The sequence below is a fragment of the Myodes glareolus genome, chromosome 10 (assembly GCF_982192425.1).
Source record: "Myodes glareolus chromosome 10, mMyoGla1.1, whole genome shotgun sequence".
Taxonomy (NCBI): domain Eukaryota; kingdom Metazoa; phylum Chordata; class Mammalia; order Rodentia; family Cricetidae; genus Myodes; species Myodes glareolus.
The window spans coordinates 20,629,764-20,651,407 of record NC_142035.1 but is presented as its reverse complement, the minus strand read 5'-3'; the positions used below and the strand labels follow the sequence as shown (position 1 = coordinate 20,651,407).

At 48.9% G+C, this 21,644-nt stretch overlaps 1 protein-coding gene and 1 non-coding gene across 2 annotated transcripts in view; one reads left to right on the top strand and one right to left on the bottom strand.

Annotated features, from left to right (window-relative positions):
- Arhgap40 (Rho GTPase activating protein 40) overlaps positions 1-21,644 on the top strand; it is a 38,133-nt gene that overhangs the window by 14,210 nt on the left and 2,279 nt on the right. The window contains exons 3-14 of the mRNA XM_085697098.2: positions 2,080-2,276; positions 5,924-6,141; positions 6,639-6,714; positions 7,059-7,210; positions 9,228-9,393; positions 13,440-13,531; positions 14,008-14,085; positions 14,450-14,609; positions 16,588-16,670; positions 17,057-17,260; positions 19,999-20,139; positions 20,928-21,097. Coding sequence (XP_085553224.2) covers positions 2,080-2,276; positions 5,924-6,141; positions 6,639-6,714; positions 7,059-7,210; positions 9,228-9,393; positions 13,440-13,531; positions 14,008-14,085; positions 14,450-14,609; positions 16,588-16,670; positions 17,057-17,260; positions 19,999-20,139; positions 20,928-21,097 — 1,737 coding nt within the window. The remainder of the gene's footprint in view (positions 1-2,079; positions 2,277-5,923; positions 6,142-6,638; positions 6,715-7,058; positions 7,211-9,227; positions 9,394-13,439; positions 13,532-14,007; positions 14,086-14,449; positions 14,610-16,587; positions 16,671-17,056; positions 17,261-19,998; positions 20,140-20,927; positions 21,098-21,644) is intronic.
- LOC125405122 (U6 spliceosomal RNA) lies at positions 11,991-12,095 on the bottom strand. Its single transcript, XR_007233475.3, has one exon. It is a non-coding gene; the product is annotated as a U6 spliceosomal RNA (small nuclear RNA).

Here is a 21,644-nt window from a genome sequence, read left to right as displayed (position 1 = left end):
CTACAGGTGTTTTTGTCTAAAACTCGTGATCCCTCTGCCTCAGCCTTCCAAAGACTATCATGATAGGTGTGCATCACCACCTCAGAAAAATCTTGAGGCAACCAGCACGAGCTGTGTGGGTCCTGAGCTCGTCAATGCTGCACCTCACCTGCATTTTCACTGTGAGGGTCAGCGGGGTCTCATTGTGCTCAGAGCTGTGCAGCCATCACGAGCATGTTATCACCCCACTAGAAACCCTGCCGTCCTCCGCAGTCACCCTCAATGGTGTCACAGGTGTGGCTGTGCTGTCCCAGCCACGTGTAATGTCCACTTGAAAGTGTCAGAGCTTCTGAGCGTCTGACTTTGAGACGTTCCCTCTCTAGGCTGCCATTTGGCAGGTGGTCTCTACCACGAGATGGCCAGGGCTTACCCAAGGGAAGTGTGCTGCCTCTGTAGCAGGGTGGCCTGCACTTTGAGGAGGAGACGGACTTGGCACTGATGTCAGGGAATGCAAGATGAGCTGGAGTAGTAAATGCCACACCTTCAATGCCGGGTAACTTGGTGGGAAACAGCTAGACAAGAGGGCAGCCCATCTTGCTCTGTAGACCACGCCTGCCTCTGCCTCCCGAGTGCTGGGATTAAAGGCATGCACCACCATAGTCTGACCCAGGTTGGCATTTCTAATGATGCTTGTTCACTTCTGTGGTTGCTGGGTTTGGGTTTTGCTATGTTTCCATATAGTTCCAGGTATGAAAGTTCCCACCCTAGGCCCTTTCTGAATACATTCCCCCTCCCTGGAATGCATTTTAATCTAAAAGTAATATTGGGCTCATTTCCCTTGTTAATGTTTATCCAACATTTCAGCCCTTATTTATTTTCTGACCCCCCAGCCTTGTGTGTATGTGTGTATGTGTGTGTTCTGTACCAGGGTTTGAACCTAGGGCCTCGTACCCATCAAGAAAACATTCTACAACTGAGCTATATCCCCAGCCAACTTCCTTCTAGTTTTAGCCTTTGCCATTTTATATTATGTGCCTTATTTATTTGTGTGTGGATATGTGTTTGTGCATATATTGACACACTGGGTATCTGTATTGATTGCTCTCTGCCCTATACAAGGAGGTGGGCTCTCTCACTTGAACCCAGAATTTGCCAATTTGATGAATCTAGTTAGTCAGCTTGTTTGTCCCTGAGAGTCTACCATCTCTGCCTTCTGAGTGCCAGGGCTACAGGCCCAGCGTTAATGTGGGTACTGGGGGACTTGAATTCCAGTCCTCACGCTGTGCGACCAGCTCTCTATTGTCTTTGCAAAGCAGCATCTTCATGATTGCTTTTTTAATTGAGCATTTAGGGTTTTTTTTTTCCCGTTTTGTTTTTCTAATTTGGGTAGTTTGAAACTTGAAGCAACTTCTTGTTTTCATTAGAGGGACCAGATCTTGGTTGGTATCAATGTTGAGCTCAAATCGCTATAGAGTCTTCTAGCTATACTGACTTCCCATTTGAGGAACCTGGAGGTATTGTCACTGATGCAGGTGTCAGGGATGGTGTGTTTGGGGCACTATTAGCACCGAGAGGTCCCTGAAGCCTCTGGGGCTCTGATGGAAGCATCGAAACAAGCTCACGGGTCATCCTCAGCTGTCATTTGCTGGGACCAGGAGCCTGGTCTTGCTTTGGAGTTATCTGACGGCACAAAGTGGAAATTCATTCTATGTTGTGTGGAAGGACAAGGAGGGTCAAGGGTTGGATGCAGAAGGCCCAAAGGACAAACTACACAGTCCAGGTCATGAGAGTCTGGAACTGGGACCCTGACCTCCATCTCTCATGGCTGCAGAGGCCAGTCTCCTGGGTGATTCTAGATTTTATCAAGTTGACAATCAAAACTGACCACCACCCAGAACAAGGACTGTCGGCCCTGCTAAGAGAGCACTCTGGCCCTTTAGCTGTCCTTGGCATCTGCAGCATTGCTTGTGACCAAGGATTCTGAAAAGGCCAAGGCTCCCGGTCTGTTTGCTGAGAGCCAGTGTCTGCTATCTGGAGAGACACTAACTTCAGGACAGCAAGAACCGAGCCTGGCCTGACACCCTCTTTTCACTTGTACAGCCCTGGCCCCTCTACAGGACCCACACATCTGCAACAGCGTCCTCTGAAGTCACGCCCTGCTGACTGTGCCCACTCCCGACTGTCCTGGGCAGAGAGCTTGTCCATGGATGGCTTCTGGTTGGAGGTGGAACGGATCCAGCAGAAGGGCGAAGTGAAGGAGGAGGACAGGGTTGGAAGCGGAAGCCAGCTCCTAGAAGGTGAGGGACGCTATCTGGGCCTGGAAGGTGGATGTTAAGGCCTTATTCCAGGGGAGGGTTGTGCCAGGGCCCACACACGATTGAGAGCCTGGAGGATTTCTTCTTTGCCAGGACGATTGCGGTAGTCTCTCCATCGATTTCCCTGCTGGATGCTTCCTATACCACTGTGAAAAGGATCCTCTGATAAGGTCGATCAGTTTGTCACCCATTTGATAAAATAATTCAGGATTATTTCAATCTATTGAGTGTCTCTTATCTACCAGGGAGTGGGTTTTTTTTTGTTGTTGTTGTTGTTTTGTTTTAGTTTTTCGAGATAGGGTTTTCTCTGTGTGTCCCTGGCTATACTAGAATTCACTCTGTAGACCAAGTTGGCCTCAAACTCAGAAATCTGCCTGCCTTTGCCTCCCGAATCCTGAGATTAAAGGGGTGTATCACCAAACCCAGTTGCCAGGCAGTGTTTAGACACTGGGATACAATGGAGAACACCAAACAGTCCAGGAGGACCTGAAATTCTGGCAGATTCTAAACACTCTGTCCAGTACTTACCACCCCGCTTAGGGTACCAGCAGCCATGTGTCCGTGTAACCACATCATAGGCCCCTAAACACAGTAGCATAGAGGAGCACCAAGCCATTGCTAATATGTTTCACGGTTCTGGGGGGTGGCAGGGCTCAGCTGGGAGGTTTGCTTAGTCTGTCCTTCATTGAAAAGCTCAAGGTCATCTGGGTCAGAGTCATTTCAAAGGGCTTCTTACCCCTGTGTCTGGCAGTGTGTGTGTGACCTCCCATACCTGTGGCCTGGGTCCAGACACCTCCATGTGGCCTCTGTGTGTGGCCCAGGCCTCCTCACAACACTGCATCTGGGTGTGAAGAGTAAGAGCCTGGGAAAAAGCCAGGAACGCTGTCCCTGGCCAGCCTTGGGAGATAACCACCGTTGTTTTTTACTTCCTTTTACCCAGTGTGCACCCAGATGCCAGGGGTGGGGACTCATACACCACCTCTCGGTGGGATGACGCTTCCCATAGCCCACAAGCCTTTCCAGAACTGGCCTGGGACCTATCTCTGCCACACCGTCTAGTCTGTCACTCCACCGCGCTCTCCTCTCTCCAGGCCTCCTTGCTGTTTCTGACCACGGAAGCACACCCCTGCCTTTGTCCTCACTGCCTCCTCTCTCCAGAATATTCTTTGTCCAGGCGCTGGGCTCAGAAGTGTTTCCTAACTTCTATACCACAGCACTCTGATAACCCTTAGACTTTGGCCCGATGTTATTCATTGCTGTAGCAATCATGCATTATCAGAACATTTGCTCACGTACCGCCATCCTCCACTTTCCATGGGGCCAGGGCATCACCAATGCTCCCCGCTTCCGCCTGTGTGCTGGTATCTGGGTGAACTGGGCATGTTTCCATTCCCCATCTTCCCTCGTTTGGCAAGTGCGGGAGTGACAAGGGCGTGACGAGGCTGCCCACATGGAAAGTCTGATCCGGACTGGGCTTCAGCTTTGCCTTGGTTGGTCAAATAGGCCACCTAGGACTTTCAGGTCTTCAGAGGACCGATGGACTGGTGCAGAGGCTCTGTAAATGCAAATTCCTGATAAGGCCAGAGGTGGAGGCCGGAGACGGGCTTTTCTTGCTTTATACTGCAGCCAGCAAATACATCAAAAACCAAACAAAGGGGCTGGAATCAGAGCGCCAAAGGCTGGAGACTTTTCAGACAACAGAATAAAGACAGGGCTGGTGTAGACTCAGGACGGAAGGAGTCAAGAGCATGTGTAGTTCATTATATCATTAGATGTTAGTGTAGGGATGACGGCTTTTGCTGTGATGTTTCCACACACGTAGCTCATTCTACTTTGCTCATACCTGCCCCTCCCACTGCCCTCTCCCGTCCCTGCTCCTGACGGTCCTTTCTGTGGCGCCTTCTGCACATGGCAGGTGATGGCGAGCACTCCACCAATGGTGGGGCTATTGTCCTTTACGTGGCTTTAAGGTGGTCCCTACTGTTTGTTGTTCTTGTTAGCACTTACACCTGGGAGAATGAAGTCTAGAAACGAGGCCGACTAAAGTCTCATGCAATAACCGACTTTATTCAGAGCACCAGACCGTTTGTACTCTGAGGGTTAAGAAGAAACCTGTACACCTGAGGAAAGTGTACTATCACAAGAGCAAGCCACATGTGGCAAAAACATGCTCTTCCATAAACAAATAATAATAGCCAGTTGTAACGAATAATCCGAAGTAAACTCACTCCTGTCCGCTACACCTGCGAGGGGCACAAAAGCATATTCCAAGAACAATTCCATGTTTTGAAGTAACTAAGGTCGTAGGACTCTTGTTTTCCTGGAGTTTTCCCACAAGGACTCAGAATTCCCACAATTCTATTCTTAGACCGTGTTCTTATACCTATGAGCAGCCACAAGGCTCTGTTGGGTCTGCCTGCCTTTGAATTTTCCTTTCATCTTTTTCTTCCGGATGCTGAACAGAGCCAAGATGTGCTTCCTCTGACACTCTGTGCTTTCCTTCCATTCTCCAAAGCTCCCTGCCCCTCATGTGCCTGCTTGTCACCTGAGGCTGATCTGCCAACTTAACTACAACAGCATGGCCCTTTCTCTTTCTTCTCTCTTTTCTCTCCCCTCTGGGAAACTGCTGAAGTTTACAGCTGCCTGCCCTAGAATTTTTCTTTTAAACTTAAAAAAAAATAAAAGTTAAAAGTGTGGTATGACAGAAAAGTTATAGTTTAAAAAGATTTATTTATTTTTATTGTATGTGTGTGGGTGCTTTACCTTCATGTGTATCTGGATAACATGTGCATGCACTACCTACAGAGGCCAAAAGAGGATGTTAGCTCCTCAGGAACTGGAGTTACAGGCTGCTGTTAGCTGCTCTGAGTGTACTGAGGTCAGAACTGGGGTCCCGTGGAAGAGCATCCAGTGCTCTTAGCCACTGAGTTGTCTCCCCCAGCCCTTGCTTAGTTATTTTTGAAGCCATCAGCTCCTTCCTGACTACCTTTGTTCAACCCATGATGTACAGCCACAAATGCCCACCTGCTCGCTCACAGGTCTGCACAACTTCTTTGGTGAGCACTTGGCGGTTTCCCCAGCGACAAGGCCAGTGCCTCCCCAGGGTGGTCTGGGTAACTGGGGACAATGGTCTAGGCAGCATCCCAGGCCCTGACCTGAGTCCTGGAGCAGAGTTCTCACAGGTGGGACCGGAAGCTATAGTTTCAGCATGGTTTTGTTATAGGATGCTGGCATGGAACCCACCCCACTACTTCAACATACAAAAGTCTTGAACAGAGGGTTCATGCTGTGTGTGGCTGGACCTGCATGATCCTGTGATTGGTGTCTTTGCCAGAACCGGGAGTGGAAGTGATTTTGTGGCTATATTGCAGAACCAGAGTGTAGGGGGCCCTCCCTGGCTTGCTGTCTCTAAGCGTTCATTGGATGCTAGCCACTGTTCCTTAGCGCGCCTAGCTCCCACCTGGGGAGAATCAGGTTGGTGCTAATGGGCCTGAATACGAACACCGCAGAAGCCCCTCGTGTCTGTGCGACCATTTGTGGTTCCATGTGAGGCCTACGTTAGTGAGCATGGCTAGGCACATATGGAATTCTGTGTGTTTATCTGATGCCCCTCCCTCTGTTGGCCAAAGGGGACACTGAATCCCAGTGGCTACGGGACACAGGTCTGTCTGGCCTTGTTGGTGGCCTGGGCTCGGATGACAATCACCAGGGACTCCTATCTACACTGACGGCGACCCAGGTGGCTGCTGTGTGCCGCCGGCTAGACACCTATGCCCGCTCAGCCCGAAGACGACACAAGCCACCCATCAGAGATGTCAGGGATATCTTTGGGGTCTTCACCTCAAGGGTGAGTAAGGGCCCTTGGGCACTGTCTTTTGGGGTTTCTGTGATTTCATTTCAAGTCTCATGTGCCTCTCTGCCTGCCACTGTGTTCCCAGGCTGTGTGGGATTGTTTGTATGCTGCACGTGACAGAGTATATGTGCTTCTTGCCACCATGTCCGTGGACGCATCTGAAAGTTTCTGGCTAAGTCGTTACCGATACAAACACAGTGCTTTTTGTTGTCTCTTGCATGTTCTGCTGGCACTGAAGCCTGACAAACTGTGGGCATCTTCTTTCTGGGATCCACAGGAAGGGCGCAACCCTGTGGTTAAAATGATAGGCATCAAAGCCGGGTCAGTCAGGCCCCCATTTCCCTCCCCATCCATTCAGCTGCTGTGGGATCTTGGCCAAGTAACTTAGCCTCTCTGCGCTTCAGTTTCTCTACCTGTGAATGGTTTTTACCTCCCAGGGTCTGTGTATCACCCCCCACGGGACTAACTGATGCTGTCTACACTTTGTATAGGAAGTGGTTTCAGAGAATGGGGCCTTGGGAATGAAATGGACCCAGATCAATCCTGTGGATTCTACATCTTCTGTAGGTAGGTGGCCTTCGTTCTTCAGGGCCCTGAGAATCCAGGTTGCGTAAGCAGAGAATGCTCACCTCTGCACCTTCTCCTGGTTCCTCTCCCTCCCTGCACAAGGGCGGTAGGAAGAAACACCAACGGGACCGGTTGGGCCCTTAAATGAACTATTGTCATCAAGCCCATGGGCCTCAGTCCAGAAACTCTGGGGCTAGGCGATCACTTTTGTGGTGCTCAGATAAGAAACCACTTCCTGGTCAATGAGCCCCAGCTAGAACGCCACTTCCTGGGCAGTGTGCCTGAGTCCATAGCCTAAGAAGTGGCTTCCTAGTCAGACCAGTCTCTCTGCTTTCAATGTAAAGGATCCGCAGATCTCAGGGGACCACAGGAACCAGCTGGACCAGAGGAAGTCTTCAGCATGGACTCTGCCTACTCTGAACAAGCTGCCATGCTTCTACAGAGGGCCAGGTCATCCCCAGGAGGCACCTGTGCCTGGGACAAGGGATCGCTGCCGGTGAGGATGCTGCCCCCAGGTCCTTGGGCACTCCTCCATCCTTCAGCTCCTCACACTTGCCAGGCTGCCGGGCACCCAGCAGGGGAGTTGTTGAAGATTCCTCCTGCAGCCCTTAGCTGGGTGTCGCTTGCTGGGTGTCAGGGACCAGGAACAGGGCACCTGGGGGCTTTCTTCGGTGCTTTGGTTGAGGCTCCTCCTTGCTTTTGTCTTTAGGGGAGTCACCCCTTATCCAAACAGCTGGTCACCACCTCCCAGTAGTGTTTCTAGTTATTTTGTTTGTTTTTAGAGACAGGGTCTCAGCAGTGTAGCTCTGACTGTCCTGGAACTCACCACATAGACCAGACTGACCTCTAACTCAGAGATAAGCCTGCTTCTACCTCCCAAGAGCTGGGATTAAAGGCGTGTGCCACAACACCCAGCTTTTCTAGTTACTTAAAAAATTAATCTTGGAACGTGTTAGGTAAGAGAAACCCAACTTTTTTTGGTTTTAGTGTTTTACTTCCCCAAATGTTGAATTATCTTGACATATTAGGATCAGTCATTTATAATGAAGTATTTAAGAGTGAAAGTTAGGGCCAATGAAACGGTTTAGTGGAAAGAGGTGCTTGCTGCTGAGCCTCACAACATGAGTTCAGCGTCTGGGTCCCACATGGTAGGACAGAGCCAACTACTACCCCTCTGGCTGCCACATGTATGCTGTGGCACATGTATATCTACACACACACACACACACACACACACAGGAACTATACAGCCAATGGTTGACCTGAACTCTCCATGTAGACAAGGCTGGCCTCAAACTAGAGTTCTGAATGCCTCTGCCTCCTGAGTGTTTGAATTAAAAGGCAAATCAGAGTGTGAATCTCTGAAGTAGGATCTCAAGGCCTACGGGCTATATTTTAGCCATAGTTATTAATACAGCCATGGTTGTAGACTTTGCCTCCACAAAATGAAAAGTGATTGCCAGGTGTGGTGGTGTACACCTTGAATTCCAGCTCTCAGGAGGCAGAGGCAGGTGAATCTCTGTGAGTTAAAAGCCAGCCAGCCTGGTCTACAAAGTGAGATCCTGTCCTAATAAATAGATAGATGATAGGTAGATGGGAGATGGATAGATAGATAAATAAGATAGATAGATAAGATAGATAGATAAGATAGATAGATAGATAGATAGATAGATAGATAGATAGATAGATAGATAGATAGATAGATAGATAGATAGATAGATGACAGACACCTGACTCAACTTCTGGCTTCCACATGCAGGGGCATACATGTGTGCCCCACATGCCTGCTATATTCATACACACATGCGTGCATACCACAGATTCACACATGCAAAACAAATACAACACAGAATGCTTCCATTTCCTTTGGTGCCCTAAAGGGACACTGGAAGGTGATCTGATCAAACCTGTCAGAAAAATGCCAGAAGACCCATCCCTCTTGCTGGCCACCTCTGGCTACACAAGGCTAAAAGCTGCCTGCAGAACCCTAAAGTAGCCTCTAGGTGGTGCAGCTGAGCAGCCTTTTTCTTTTTTCTTTTCTTTTCTTTTTTTTTTTTTTTTTTTTTGGTCAGTTACTACTTCACCATTGTTCACAGGGAGAAAGAGGAGCTATGACTGTCTATACAGCAAGTTTTGGGACAGAAGCAGAAGCAAGGGTGAGATGAGCAAAAGGCAAGAGTAGAAACACACTAAGAGGTCCGTGGTGGTTCCTCTCTTCCAGGCCCTCTTGGATTGCAGCTGGCAAAACCATCTTCATTATGGTGGCCTTGCTAGTTTTGAGCCTGTTACAGTGTTGCTCTTAGGCTGGCTCGACACTCACAAAGCCTCCTGAGGTGGGTGGTGTGTACAGTTGCAGGCAAAGAACTGGGTACAGAACGTCACCATCTGGGACGAGACAGAGCTCAGACTTAAGCCCAGTGTGAAGCCTGATTGGGGTCTTACCCACTCTGGGCTTCTCCCACCCAAATGCCTCTTACCACCTCCCGACAGGCTGTCTTTCCTCCCTTCCCCAGAGGTTCCGAATCCCCAAGGGCAGACTGGGTGTGACCAGGATAGGAGACTTGTCTTCGAGGGACATGAAGAAGATCACTCCCTTGGCCCTGATAGAGCTGACAGCCCTCTATGACATCCTGGGCTTGGACCTGAAGAGGAGCAAAGCCAGGAAGTGGAAAGGCTCAGGTGAGCATGCGTGCCAGACGCCCGCCTGCCCCTCTAAGCTTGCCGCCTGCTACACCCCTCCCCCACCCACCCTGGGCTCTGTGAACTTGAACTGTCTGTCCCGCTGCCAGGAAACACTCAGCATGGTTCTGATTTCTGTGGATTTTTTTTTTTCTGCAAGTGGAAACAGTTCCTAGCCAGTGGCATGGTGCTACTGTAACCCAGTTCTAGGGAGGCTGAGGCAGGAGGATCTTGGGTTTGTGACCAACTTAGGCTACATAGCAAGATTCTGTCTGAAGAAACGAACAAAACACAATTCATGTTCATATTACTCTGTTCCTATTTAAGTAAATATACAATGCAGTAAAAATACAATGCAGATATAAGCAGTATTTGGCTTCAGTGCACACACACTCTCTCTCTCTCACCCTTGTATGCATATTTTCCCCCTAATATGATATGATTGTGGTCAATTTTCATTTTTCCCAGTTCTACATCCTGCACCTTTTCTATAGCAATGCTTCATAATGAACACCCGCCCCCCCAAAATCTATGACTTAATCATTCTTTTCTCTCTCTCACACATGGGTGAGCTGCAGTTGCTTTATTGATCTAGCTCAGATGTGGCTACAGCTGGGGCTGTTTCTAGCTCTCTTTCTCCTCACTGGACCACCAGGCCATCCGGAGCAGATTCTCCTGACAAGAGCAGAAACACACGGGCAAGCACTCCCGCCTAACCAGCGCCTCCATGTGCATTGTGCAGGTTACCGTGTTATCAGTCTCGACTATTCACACAGGCAGGCCCCACACAGGGGTGGGGTGCACTCTATTCCCAGTGGGGACAAAATACAGGTTCATACAGCAGAGAGGGTGTTCAGAAGGCATGCTGAATTTGGGACAATAGTTCCACTTAGCACAGCTATTAAACTTTCTATGGAAACATGGTTTTCAGGACTATGAGACAATTCGGCAAGGAAAGGCGCTTGCCGCCAAGTCAGAAGAGCTGAGTTTGATCCCTGGGGCCCACATGGTGGAAGACGAGAACCACCTCTCAAATGCTGTCCTCAAGTGATATGCATGCACCCCACACACACACACAAAGAAAGAAAAGAAATATAATTTTTTTAAAAAAGTATCTTAACCGTTTTTAAGTTGATTTTTCTAGCTATTGTACAAAATGATGGATTTTATTATAACATTTTCATGTTAGTGTATCATCACACCTTGCTCAAATCCACCCATTGCCCTTGCCTAATCCTCACTTCTGCTGGTCCTTTTCCATCCGTCCCCCAGAGTCCCCCTTCTGCTTACATCACACACACACACACACACACATACACACACCTGGATTCCACAATATGATATGAGAGAAGATTCCACACATGAGAGAAAATGTCATATTTTGTCTTTCTCTCCCTAGTCCCCCTCAAACAATTTTTAGATCCCCTTCCTCCCTCCACCATGTGTGTGTGTGTGTGTGTGTGTGTGTGTGTGTGTGTGTGTGTGTTTAGATTCTATTCATGAGAAACAGCACAGGGCGCTTATCCTTTTGAGTCTGGCTTATTTCACTTAACAGGATGATCTCTGTCAGTTTTCCTGAACATAGTATTCTTTCTTCTCTCTGTTTGAATAAAATGTCACCGCATCCAGGTACCAGTTTCTTCATCTATACAGGCTTGATGGGCATCTAAGCTGGTTCTGTATCTTGGCTGTTGTGAGTTGTACAACAGTAAGAATGGGTGTGGAAGTGCTTGTGTTGTATTGCACTGGCTAGCTTCTTGTGGGTGTCTTATCAGGATCCTATCAGTTAGTAAGGCTTATTTTTGTTTTATTTGTATGGAGTGTTTGCCTGTATGTGTGTCTGTGTACTGTGTGTGCAGTACCCCGCAGAGGCCAGGAGAGGGCATCAGAGTCTCTGGAATTAGAGTTGTTAGCAGCCATGTGAGTGCTGGGAACCTTACTTGGGTCCTCTGTAAGAGCAACAAGTGCACCTCACTGCAGAGTCCCCAGTTCTGTAGGGTTTTTTTTTTTTCTGATAAGTCACCACAGGTTTTCCACAGTGGCTACACCAGCTGGTACTCCTATCAGCAGTGTATTGTACACATGTCCATGTCCCTCGATATCCTTGCCAGTATTGGTTATCATTGATTAGGTTTGATGATACCCGTTCTGAATGGATAATATGGAATCTCAGTACAGTTTTGATTTGCATTTCTCTGATGACTAAGGATGTTGAACTTTCTCCCCAAATATTTATTATTTTTGTTTTTAATTTTCAGAGTTGTCTATTCAATTTGTTACTCTGTTATTGATTGAACAATATAAAATTTTCAAATTCAATATTTGAAGTTCTTTATATATCCTAGATATTGATCCCCTGGTTTATAGATGGTTTGGTCACAGTTTTCTCTTGCTTTGAAGACTACCTGGCAATTGTTCCCTTTGCTGTGTAAGAGATTATTTTTTTATTTCTTTAATCTCATCTGTCAATTCTTGGTGTTGTGTTTTTGCTCTTGGGGTGCTTCCCACAAAGTCTTTCCTTGTGTCATTACCATAAAGTATTTTTCCCTAACCACTTCAGAGTTTCCGGTCTTATGTTAAGGTCTTTGATACATTCCTTTTTAATGGGACACTTCGTGAATATGTATGTCATCCTTGCGCAGGGGCCATGCTAACCTCTGTATCGTTCCAGTTTTTAGTATACGTGCTGCTGAAGCGAGCACAGGTCTTTGGTACATTTTGAGTTTATTTGGGGGAATAATGGTTCTAGTTTCATACTTTTAGATGTGAAGATTCAGCTTCTCCGACACCGTTTGTTGAAGAGGTTTCTTTTCTCAACCATGTCAAAAGTCAGGTGGCCATAGCCATGTGGCTTTATTCCTGGGTCCTGTGTTCTGTTCCACAGACCTGTGTCTGTTTTTCTATCTGACTTTTTGTCACTATGGCTCTGTAGTGCGGTTTAGATCAGGCATTGTGAGGCTTCCAGTGTTGCTCCTTCTGCTTAGGATTCTGGCTTGGCCATTCAGAGTCTTGTGTGTCTCCACGTGACTCTCAGGATTGCTTTTCTAATGCTGTGGAAACTGTCACTGGAGTGTTTGCTGACAATCTGTATAAACCTGGTTTTACAATCCTCATTCTGGCACTCCATGAACGTGGGGGCCTTTCTGTCCTCTAGTGTCTTCCTCAATTTCTTTCTTCAGTGGTTTAAAGAAAACCATAGTTTTTAGCTATTATCTATTTTCCTTCTCATGGCCATACCATAATATATCTACCCATTTCCCTATTAGAGGATATGCATTATGTCCATGTTTTCTCTGTTACAAACACAGCCACCGTTGTCATATCTAACAGAATACATCTTAGTTTAAAATAATATCTTGAGGCAGCATCTCACAGAGCGTAGCCCAGGCTGGCTTCTAGCTTTCTGTCCTCCTACCTCAGAGTACTAGGATTATAGGCATATGCTATTATATTGTATAACATTATTATTATATTATTATTAGTATTATATTGTATAATAATATTATATTATATTAATATCTTTCATACTAAGTTTTGGGCAGGTGCTACCCTTTAGTAGTGTATATGTTTATCTCACCTCTCTCTGTCAGCATTATACAGTGTTTTGTGTGGGTTCCTCAAAGGCAAGGGACGGAGGATTAGAAAGGTAGAAGGAGGGGCCTTCAAGCAGGTGGGAGAAGAGCAGGGGAAGAAAGAATGGAACAGAAGACAGTGGAGGGCTTGTCTGGGAACAGCCTTGAGCCAGGGTGAGTGAGATCCCCGGCTCTTGGCCCACGCCCATGGAGCTAGGCAGCTCTGTCCTGGACTGTTAGCTTGTACTAGGGCAGCAGGACATTTTCCTCTTAGTTCTTCCTTACCTGGGGGGGGCAGGGTGCGCTGTGGCATGCCTGATGTCACCATTGCTGAGGTCAGATGCTTCAGTTCCACTTTTCCCAGACCTTGTCCTTTGGAGGAACAAGTCTGATTCTAGTGGCCCTGCCAGGCCTTGGGTTTCCGGGAGTCACCGCAGACTTGAGATGCACCTTCTCTCTTCTGGCCTCCTGCAGACTCGGGCCTTTTTGGCGTGCCCCTTCACAGCCTGCTGGAAGCTGACCACAGAGTCCTCCCCAGTGCCCAGGTCCCCCTGCTCCTGCAAGCTGTAAGTTATCCCCAGCTCGGGCTTACTTAACCCTTGAAGGGCTGGCTCTGGGGAACATTTGGGAGATGCCTGCCACAAGGAGAAGAACCTGGGCTTTAGAGAAGGGGACCTGGGTTCAAATTCTGCCGCTGGTAACAGCTGACTCAGAGACCTGGGGGCAATTTTGAACTTCTGGATCCTTTCTTTCAATGTCTGTGAGCTGGGGTTCTAATAAAAATCTTCTCTAGTTGAGGACTGAGGGGGCACATGTCTCTGAAGCTCTCAGCACAGTGTGGTCAGGAAGTTCAGAAGCGCTGAAGATTTGGTTCGGGGGTAAATCACTTGCACAGCACGTACAGGACCCTGGCTCCATCTTGTTATTTGAAGGAGTCCTTCTAGAATTCTCCTCTTCCCAGTTTTCACGAGAGACAGACACACCTTGCTTGACCTGTGTGCCAGCAGTAGCTGACTGGAACAATGGTCTCTTACTTTGGTAGTTGCTGTCCTGTTTGGAAAAAAGAGGGCTGGACACAGAAGGCATCCTCAGAGTTCCTGGATCCCAGGCCAGGGTCAAGGTAATGGCTGATTTCTGCCATCTCTGAAGGCTGCCTTTCCTCTCCAAGCCTGGTGTTGTGTTTGGCTGGGAGAGAATTTGGGTCCTGGCTGATCTGTGAACTGCTTTTGGTGTGGTTATGGGATTCCAGGAGACAGATAGGGGGCCCAATAGAGCCATGGGCTCTGGGGTCACACGGCCAACACCTGTGGAACGGAGCTCTGCATTCAGTAGCTTGACTCAAAATGGCGTCTGATACTCATAGTAACCATGTTGGGAAGGTACCATGGTTGTCCCAACCTTGCAAGCAGACACTGAAGCCCAGATAGGGTGAGCAGCTTACATGGGAGCTGTGGGCAACTTCTTGGCGGTCTTCCTTTCTCTAGGGATTGGAGCAAAAGCTGGAGCGAGGCTTCTATGCTGGCCTCGTGAGCTGGGACAAGGTTCATCCCAATGACGCATCTGACCTGCTCAAGAGGTTCCTCAGGAAGCTGCCGGCACCTCTGCTCACAGCCGAGTACCTCCCAGCTTTTGCAGCAGTACCCAGTGCGTGTGGTAGTCCCGTGCATGTGTGTGTGTGTGGGGGGGTGGCCGTCTTGTGGATGTGCAGGGCACCGTGGGAGGTTGGGAGCCCCTGGCCTTGGTGGGTGGGAGAAAGTGGAGAAGGGCAGTGGTGGGCAGACTGTTCTACCTGTTCAGACATGTCTGTCTCCTGGGGTCTCAAGCTGCTGGGGCAGGAAGTGTGTTTTCATGTATGTGAGCATGTCCATGTATGCACAGACACCTGTGAGGTGGATAATGGCATGTGTGTCTGTCAGGTGTGTCTATTGTACACATTTACATAGGGTGACGGGAGAAGACGAAGAGGCTGGGGCTTTGGGACCTGGATCTGTTATCAGCCCTGACATGGACAGGGGCTAGCTGACTTTAGTGCTTTTCTCAAAATGTTAATTACATCTTAAAAGTTTTGTTGTTTGGGGGGGGAGCACATGACATGGTGCATAGTGGAGGTCAGAGGACATTGAGGGCACATGCCTTGATGCACATGTAGAGGTAAGAGGACATGGGAGGCACATGCCATGGGGCACATGTGGAGGTCAGAGGACATGGTCCTGACATCTATGGTCTGGAGCTTATCAGGATATATAATGTGGACACCTGTGTGTTGGTCATTCTGCCTGTGCACACACAGGTCAAACCCTCCTGTTCCACACACATGTAAATTCCTCATTGGACTTCTTTATGATTCTCCCGGTACAAACCCAGGAAAACCTGACAAGATTGACTCTCTCTCCCTCACCCCCTCGTCTCCTTCCAGTGGGGTTGATTGTTGAGATGATTAGTTAATAAAGGGCTCTCCACACAAGCACAGAGACTTGAGTTCATGTCCCCAGATGGAGCCACATGCCTCTGCAATCCTAGCACAGGCAAATCAGAGGCAAGAGAACCTACCCAGCCTGCCTAGCCAATCAACGAGCTTCAGGTTCAATGAGCAATCCAAAAAACAGGGTAGAGAGCAATTGAGTAAGACCCCTATTTGGTGTCCACCTCTGGCTTACACACACACACTCACACACACACTCACACACACATGCATGCATGCAAGCACACACACATGCATGCACACAAGCATACACACACACACACACTCACATTCGCACACTCACACACATGCATGCACGCACACACACTCACGCATGCATGCAAGCACACACACACATGCATGCACGCAAAAACACACACACATTCACACACACACACACACACACTCACATTTAGGCTGTCTGAACGCCACCATCTGCAGCAACAGGGCGGTGAGTGTTCTCTCTTGGCTTTGTGCCTCACAGCCTCCTTTCAAACATGCATCAAGCCAACCATTCCCAACACACTGGCAAAAGGACTTGACTCCGTCCCAGGTCCTGACCCACCTTCTCCTAGGTCCCCTTCTGGTGGTAAAATGCCCGCAGAGGGTGCTCCTCCTCCTCATCTTGTCTCTTTGTCCTCCAAGCTCTCTGCCATCTGCCCAAGTTCAAATTTCAAGTGTTTCAGGAGCCCCCCCCCCCCGAAATGACATGAGATGTACCCTTCTGTAACTTCCACCCCTATTTCTCCTAGAGACTCTGACCTCAGGTGCGGGCCAGCTTCTTTTCCAACCCTCATCTTGCAAAAGAGTATCACAAAACCTTCCATCCTGAACAATGAGCTACCCATGTCCCCTCCCAGCGATGACTTTCTGGCCCCTGTCATTCTTGACCCTGGGCCATAGCTCAGCCCTGTGTCTGTCCGTCTGGATATGTATACAGATACACATGTGCATGTATGAGTGCACTTGCCTTGAACATCTGTGCCTGCTTTTCACTAACGAAGTGTGGTGAGTGTCTTGACCAGCACTGGCTGTCATAGTGGCAAGCTTGTGGGAAAGGGCCTGCTGGGCTTCCCAGCACTGAATTTCTCCTAGGAAGAGTCTGGAGCAATAAAGGAGCCTCTCCGAACTCTGCTCCGTCTCTCCCTCCCTCTTCTGCAGACATTCCTGACCTGAAGCAGCGCCTGCAGGCTCTCCACCTGCTAGTCCTCCTCCTGCCTGAACCCAACCGCAACACCTTGAAGGTAAAGGTGGCTTTGATGCCCTGTCTCACCCTTCAGCCTCAGCGCTGCCTACCCTGTTCATAACTCCATCACACAGCCACGCCATCCACCCATCCCTCTCTCCTTTCATCTTTACTATGTGACCCTTGGCACATTTTCTAAGCCAGATTCTTACTCTGCAAGACGGGTCCAACAGTAAAACTTCCTGTGTGGTCTCGCTGCTGCCTTACCATCAGTGAATTGGCAAACCTGTGTGAGCAGTTAGCTGCTGGGCCAGGAGCACAAGTCATGGATAGGGGGCAGTTGTGAACTACCCCTTTCTGCCCAGGGAAGAAGGCGAGCACTGTTGAGGGTGGGAAGCCCAGGGCTGTGCTGGAATTCGAGGCAGGTTCTGTGCCCTTCCCTAGGCGCTCCTGGAATTCCTCAGGAAGGTGGCAGCCCAGGAGCAGCACAACAAGATGACCCTGTGGAATGTTTCCACAGTGATGGCCCCCAACCTCTTCTTGCCCCGAGGACGACCTCCCAAGCTCCCCAAGGGTGAGAAGCAGCTGGTGGAGGGTGCAGCTGAAGTGATGTGCATGATGGTGCAGTACCAAGACCTGCTTTGGACGGTGAGTGGCAGCCATGACAGCAAGCTCAAGGCAGGGACAGGAAAACTGTCCACGGTTTTCACCCACCTGATCTCCCTGGTGTAGCTACCGACTTGCTGCTATCTGTCATGGGCACCATGTTTCATGCTGCTAGTTAGGGCTCCTCTTAGGACTCTATAGGACTACTGAGGCCTATATTTTCCTTCCCTGCATCCAAGTCTAAGGAGTCTACATTTTCTATCCTTACAACAACCATATCCCTCAACTCTCAGCCAACTCACAGCCCTCCGGTTTCCCCTTCACCTAAGTATAGCAGATGTTCCCTAAGCGACCAGCAAGAATGTCCCAGCTTTGAGATTCAGAGGAGCATAAGGACTGTCCAAGGGAGGCCCAAGTCAGATATGAGAGTGAGGCCTGCTTCCACCATGAGTGTTGCCTTGGAAACAAGCAAATAAACAAGGAGACGTGCGGGGTGTGCTGGTCCTTGTCTGCTTAAACTGGAGGTGGGACAGGAGCCCCGAGAAGATCCTTCTAGCACTCGGTATTCCCACCACACAGTCGGCACCATTCCCAGGGGTAGCTCAGGCCACTCTCTCACTCCATACTCTCCTACCCATCTGCCCACTTGCCCAAACATCTTTCACCCACATGTTCGACTACCCACTTATGCCTTTATCAACTGTCTGCCTTCCCATTTGTCCAACCAATCCCCACCTATCCACCACTCTCCTGTGTACCCACTAATCTAGCTTCTATCTTCTTTTTACCCATCATTCATTGTCTCTCTACCTGTTTATCCATCATCCACTGATCAGTCATCTATCCGTCATCCATCTACCTATCCACCCAACCGTCTACCGATCTGTCCACCAATCCATACATTATGTATTTATCCATGTACTCATCCACCCATCCATTCATCATCCATCCATCCATCCTCCACCCATCCATTGCCTATTCAACCATGTACCCCCCTAATACCTACGATCTATTCATCGACCTACTATCCACCCACTTACTTACCCACCTAAATACTCACCCACCTCTCCGTTCACCTACCTGCTCACCTGTCTATCATCCTATTCACTCACTCATCCATCCATCCGTCTACCCCAGTCTGTCTACTCATATACCCATCCATCTATCCATCTTTTTACCTTGTCTCTCCTTTCATCCATGAATTAGATTTATCTCCCAGATCCCAGCAAAGGTACCCTTCTCTGAGAAGTCCCAGATTCTCTGTATCCCCAGCCAGCTGCTGTTTTAAATGCATCTGGGGCTGGAGGCGGGGCCTGGAAAGATGGCTCAGTGGTTAACAGTATATACTGCTCTTCCAGAGGATCTGGGTTCAATTTCCAGCACTCATATGGCCACTCACAACTGTCTGTAACTTCAGTTCCATGGCTTCTGATGCCCTCTTCAGCCCTCGTGGACACCACACCACCAGGCACACACATGTGCACATACTTACATATGTGTAAGCAAAGAGTGCAAATGCATCCTGGGCTTCATACCTCTGGGGTTTTGTTCAAGTCTTTCACACTGCTTGGATGTTCCTTCCCATTCTCAAAGGCAGAGCTTGGTGCCCTCTGCTCATTCTTTAGGAGTGAGTTCAGGGTCCATTCTTCTGAAAGTCCCCTACCACCACCACCCCCAGACTCCCATAATTAATTTCTCTGCATTCAATCTTCTGAAGTTACAAAAGTTGCTACTAAAACAGAGTGAATGACAGTTTTTATTTTTAAAAGATTTTCTTTTTAAAAAATATTTATTTATTATGTATTTAATATTCTGTTTGTGTGTATGCCTGAAGGCCAGAAGAGGGCACCAGACCTCATTACAGATGGTTGTGAGCAACCATGTAGTTGCTGGGAATTGAACTCAGGACCTTTGGAAGAGCAGGCAATGCTCTTAACTACTGAGCCATCTCTCCAGCTCCCTAAAAGATTTTCTTAAAAAATTTTTGGTATGAGTGTTTAGCCTACATGTATGGAAGTGTACCACATATGTTCCTGGTGCCTACAAAAGTCAAAAGACAACATCAAACCTCCCAGAACTGGAGTTAAAGGTGATTGTGTTGTTGGGGACAGAACCGGGTCATCTGAAAGAGAGCAGTCAGTGCTCTTAACTTCAGAGCCACTTCTGCGGCTGCTACAGCTTTTCCTGTTATAGAGAGGGTTTTTTTTTTTTTTTTTGGCTGTTGTTGTTCTGAGATTCCTTAAGTACTAGGGTTTTGTTTTTTAAGTTTCAGACAGCTCAGATGTATACAGCAAGATGAGAAAAATCTCCGCTGCCTTTTTCCATATGCGACACCATAATTAGGTTTCTACTCTTCACAGTCTCTCACACCTCGGAAAGAGGATCCCTGGATCCTGAAGTCTTTGCTAGCTTCTCACTGCACCGTGGCTGAGCTGACCTGCAGGCCTTCAGGAACTCCCCCAGGCCCACTGGTTGGGGTTCTCAGAGCAGGAGGCCAGTCTAGGGGTATTGTGGGGACATATCTGCCTGAGGTGCCAATGAACAGCTCCCCACATACGCAGCTCTCTCCAGAAACCTCAGGGACCATTCCATTCTGAATCTAATACTCCAGGGTGCTCTTTGGGACTGACCATCTAGCAACCATCCCACTAATAGCCACTTCGAGGAGTCCGTTTCTAAGCCCTCTGTGGGAGGAGACCCGGTGGTCTGAATGGAGTCTTGCTTAGCCTCTTGCCCACAGCACCACAAACCCCAGCTGACACGTGATTCCTTTTGGCCAGGTTGCCTCTTTCTTGGTAGCCCAAGTACGAAAACTGAATGACAGTAATGGCCGTCGTTCCCAACTCTGTGATGGGGGCCTCAAGACTTGGTTGCGGAGGACACATGTAGACAGGGACAAGGCCGGGGACAGGCTTGAGGCGGTGAGTGCCCCCCCCCCCAATCAGGTGAATGGAGAAACTGACAGAAGGTGGAGAAAAGGCACCTTGTTGGGGGAGGGCATCCAGGTTTTCCATCATCCCTGCCAACAAGCTGCCTGGCATCATAGTCTGTGACCGCCAGGGGGCGCCCGAGCCGCATCGCAGAGGTGGAGGAGCCGGTGCAGCAGGAGAGAGAGGCTGAGGCCTGGGGGTTGGGAAGCTGGCCTGGTGGGGGTTCTCCTAGAAGCCACATATTTGGTCTTAATTTTAGAAAGCACTTTGTGTGCCTGGGTTGGGAGTCCGAAAGTGGACAGGGTCGTTTTGTGGAACAGGGCTGTGGAAGAAGGAACGAGTCTTTCTGGAGAACACAGCAGGGTAGAGTCAACAACACAGTCCCTTAGGAAAATTGTGTGTATGTGCATGTGTGTGTGCGTGCGTGTATGTGAGAGAGAGAGAGAGAGAGAGAGACAGAGAGAGACAGAGAGAGACAGAGAGAGACAGAGACAGAGACAGAGAAAGAAGAAGAGGAGGAGGAGGAGGGGGGAAGGGGAGAGGGAGGGAGGGGAGGAAAAGAGAGGGAGGGAGGAGCCGGCATGAGCCTGGGGGCATATGTGCACATCTGTAGATAGCTTGCATGTGCTCCTATGTGCATGTATTTCCACACCTGGATGTATGTGTGGGTTTGTGTATGCATGTGGTGTGCATGTGAATACTGGCCCTAGCGCACACGTGTGTGAATTCCAGGGATGAAAGAGCCTTCCGTTCTTCATCTCCATCATCTCCTCCTCCAGACTCCCAAAGTGGCAAAGGTCCAGGTGACCTGGCCTAGCATGGATCTTCTGCAGGTGCCTCTGAACCCTAGCACCAGAGTGACCCACATCCTGAAGCTGTTCGCAGAGCGCCTCAACCCTGGGTCACAGCCTGAAGATGGCAGGGAAGACCCAGGCAGCATTCTCTCAGGGTAAGGGCCACCTCCATGAGGCACCAAGCCTCCTGTCTCTCCTGCAGGGTACCGGGAGGGCTCAGTCCCTCCCAGCTGCAGGCCATGCGGAGTTACATGTGTCCTTGACAGCCCTGGTCTTCCTCTTTCTGGGAGGTCACAATGGGTTCTCCAACCTTTATAGAGTTTCTTCAAATAATAATGAAGGGGGTCCCCATTCATTATTGGTCTTAATATATATGTTTAATAAGTGGCTACTATAGCTCAGACGCCATGTGGAATGCTAAAATGGTAATGAAAGGACTCACCAGAGGGGTTGGAGAGACGGCTCAGTGGTTAAGAACACTGACTGCTGTTTCAGAGGACCGGAGTTCAGTTCCCAGCCTCCTGGGTCAGGCAACTCGCAGCCACCTGTAACTCCAGCTGCAGAATATATGACAACTCTGGCCTCCATAGACACTCATACACAGGTGCACGTATACCTCCCCATACTCATAATTAAAACTGGAAATAAAAAGATTAGCCAAAGAGGTCCTGGCCTTACAAGCTCATGATACATGATAGAGAC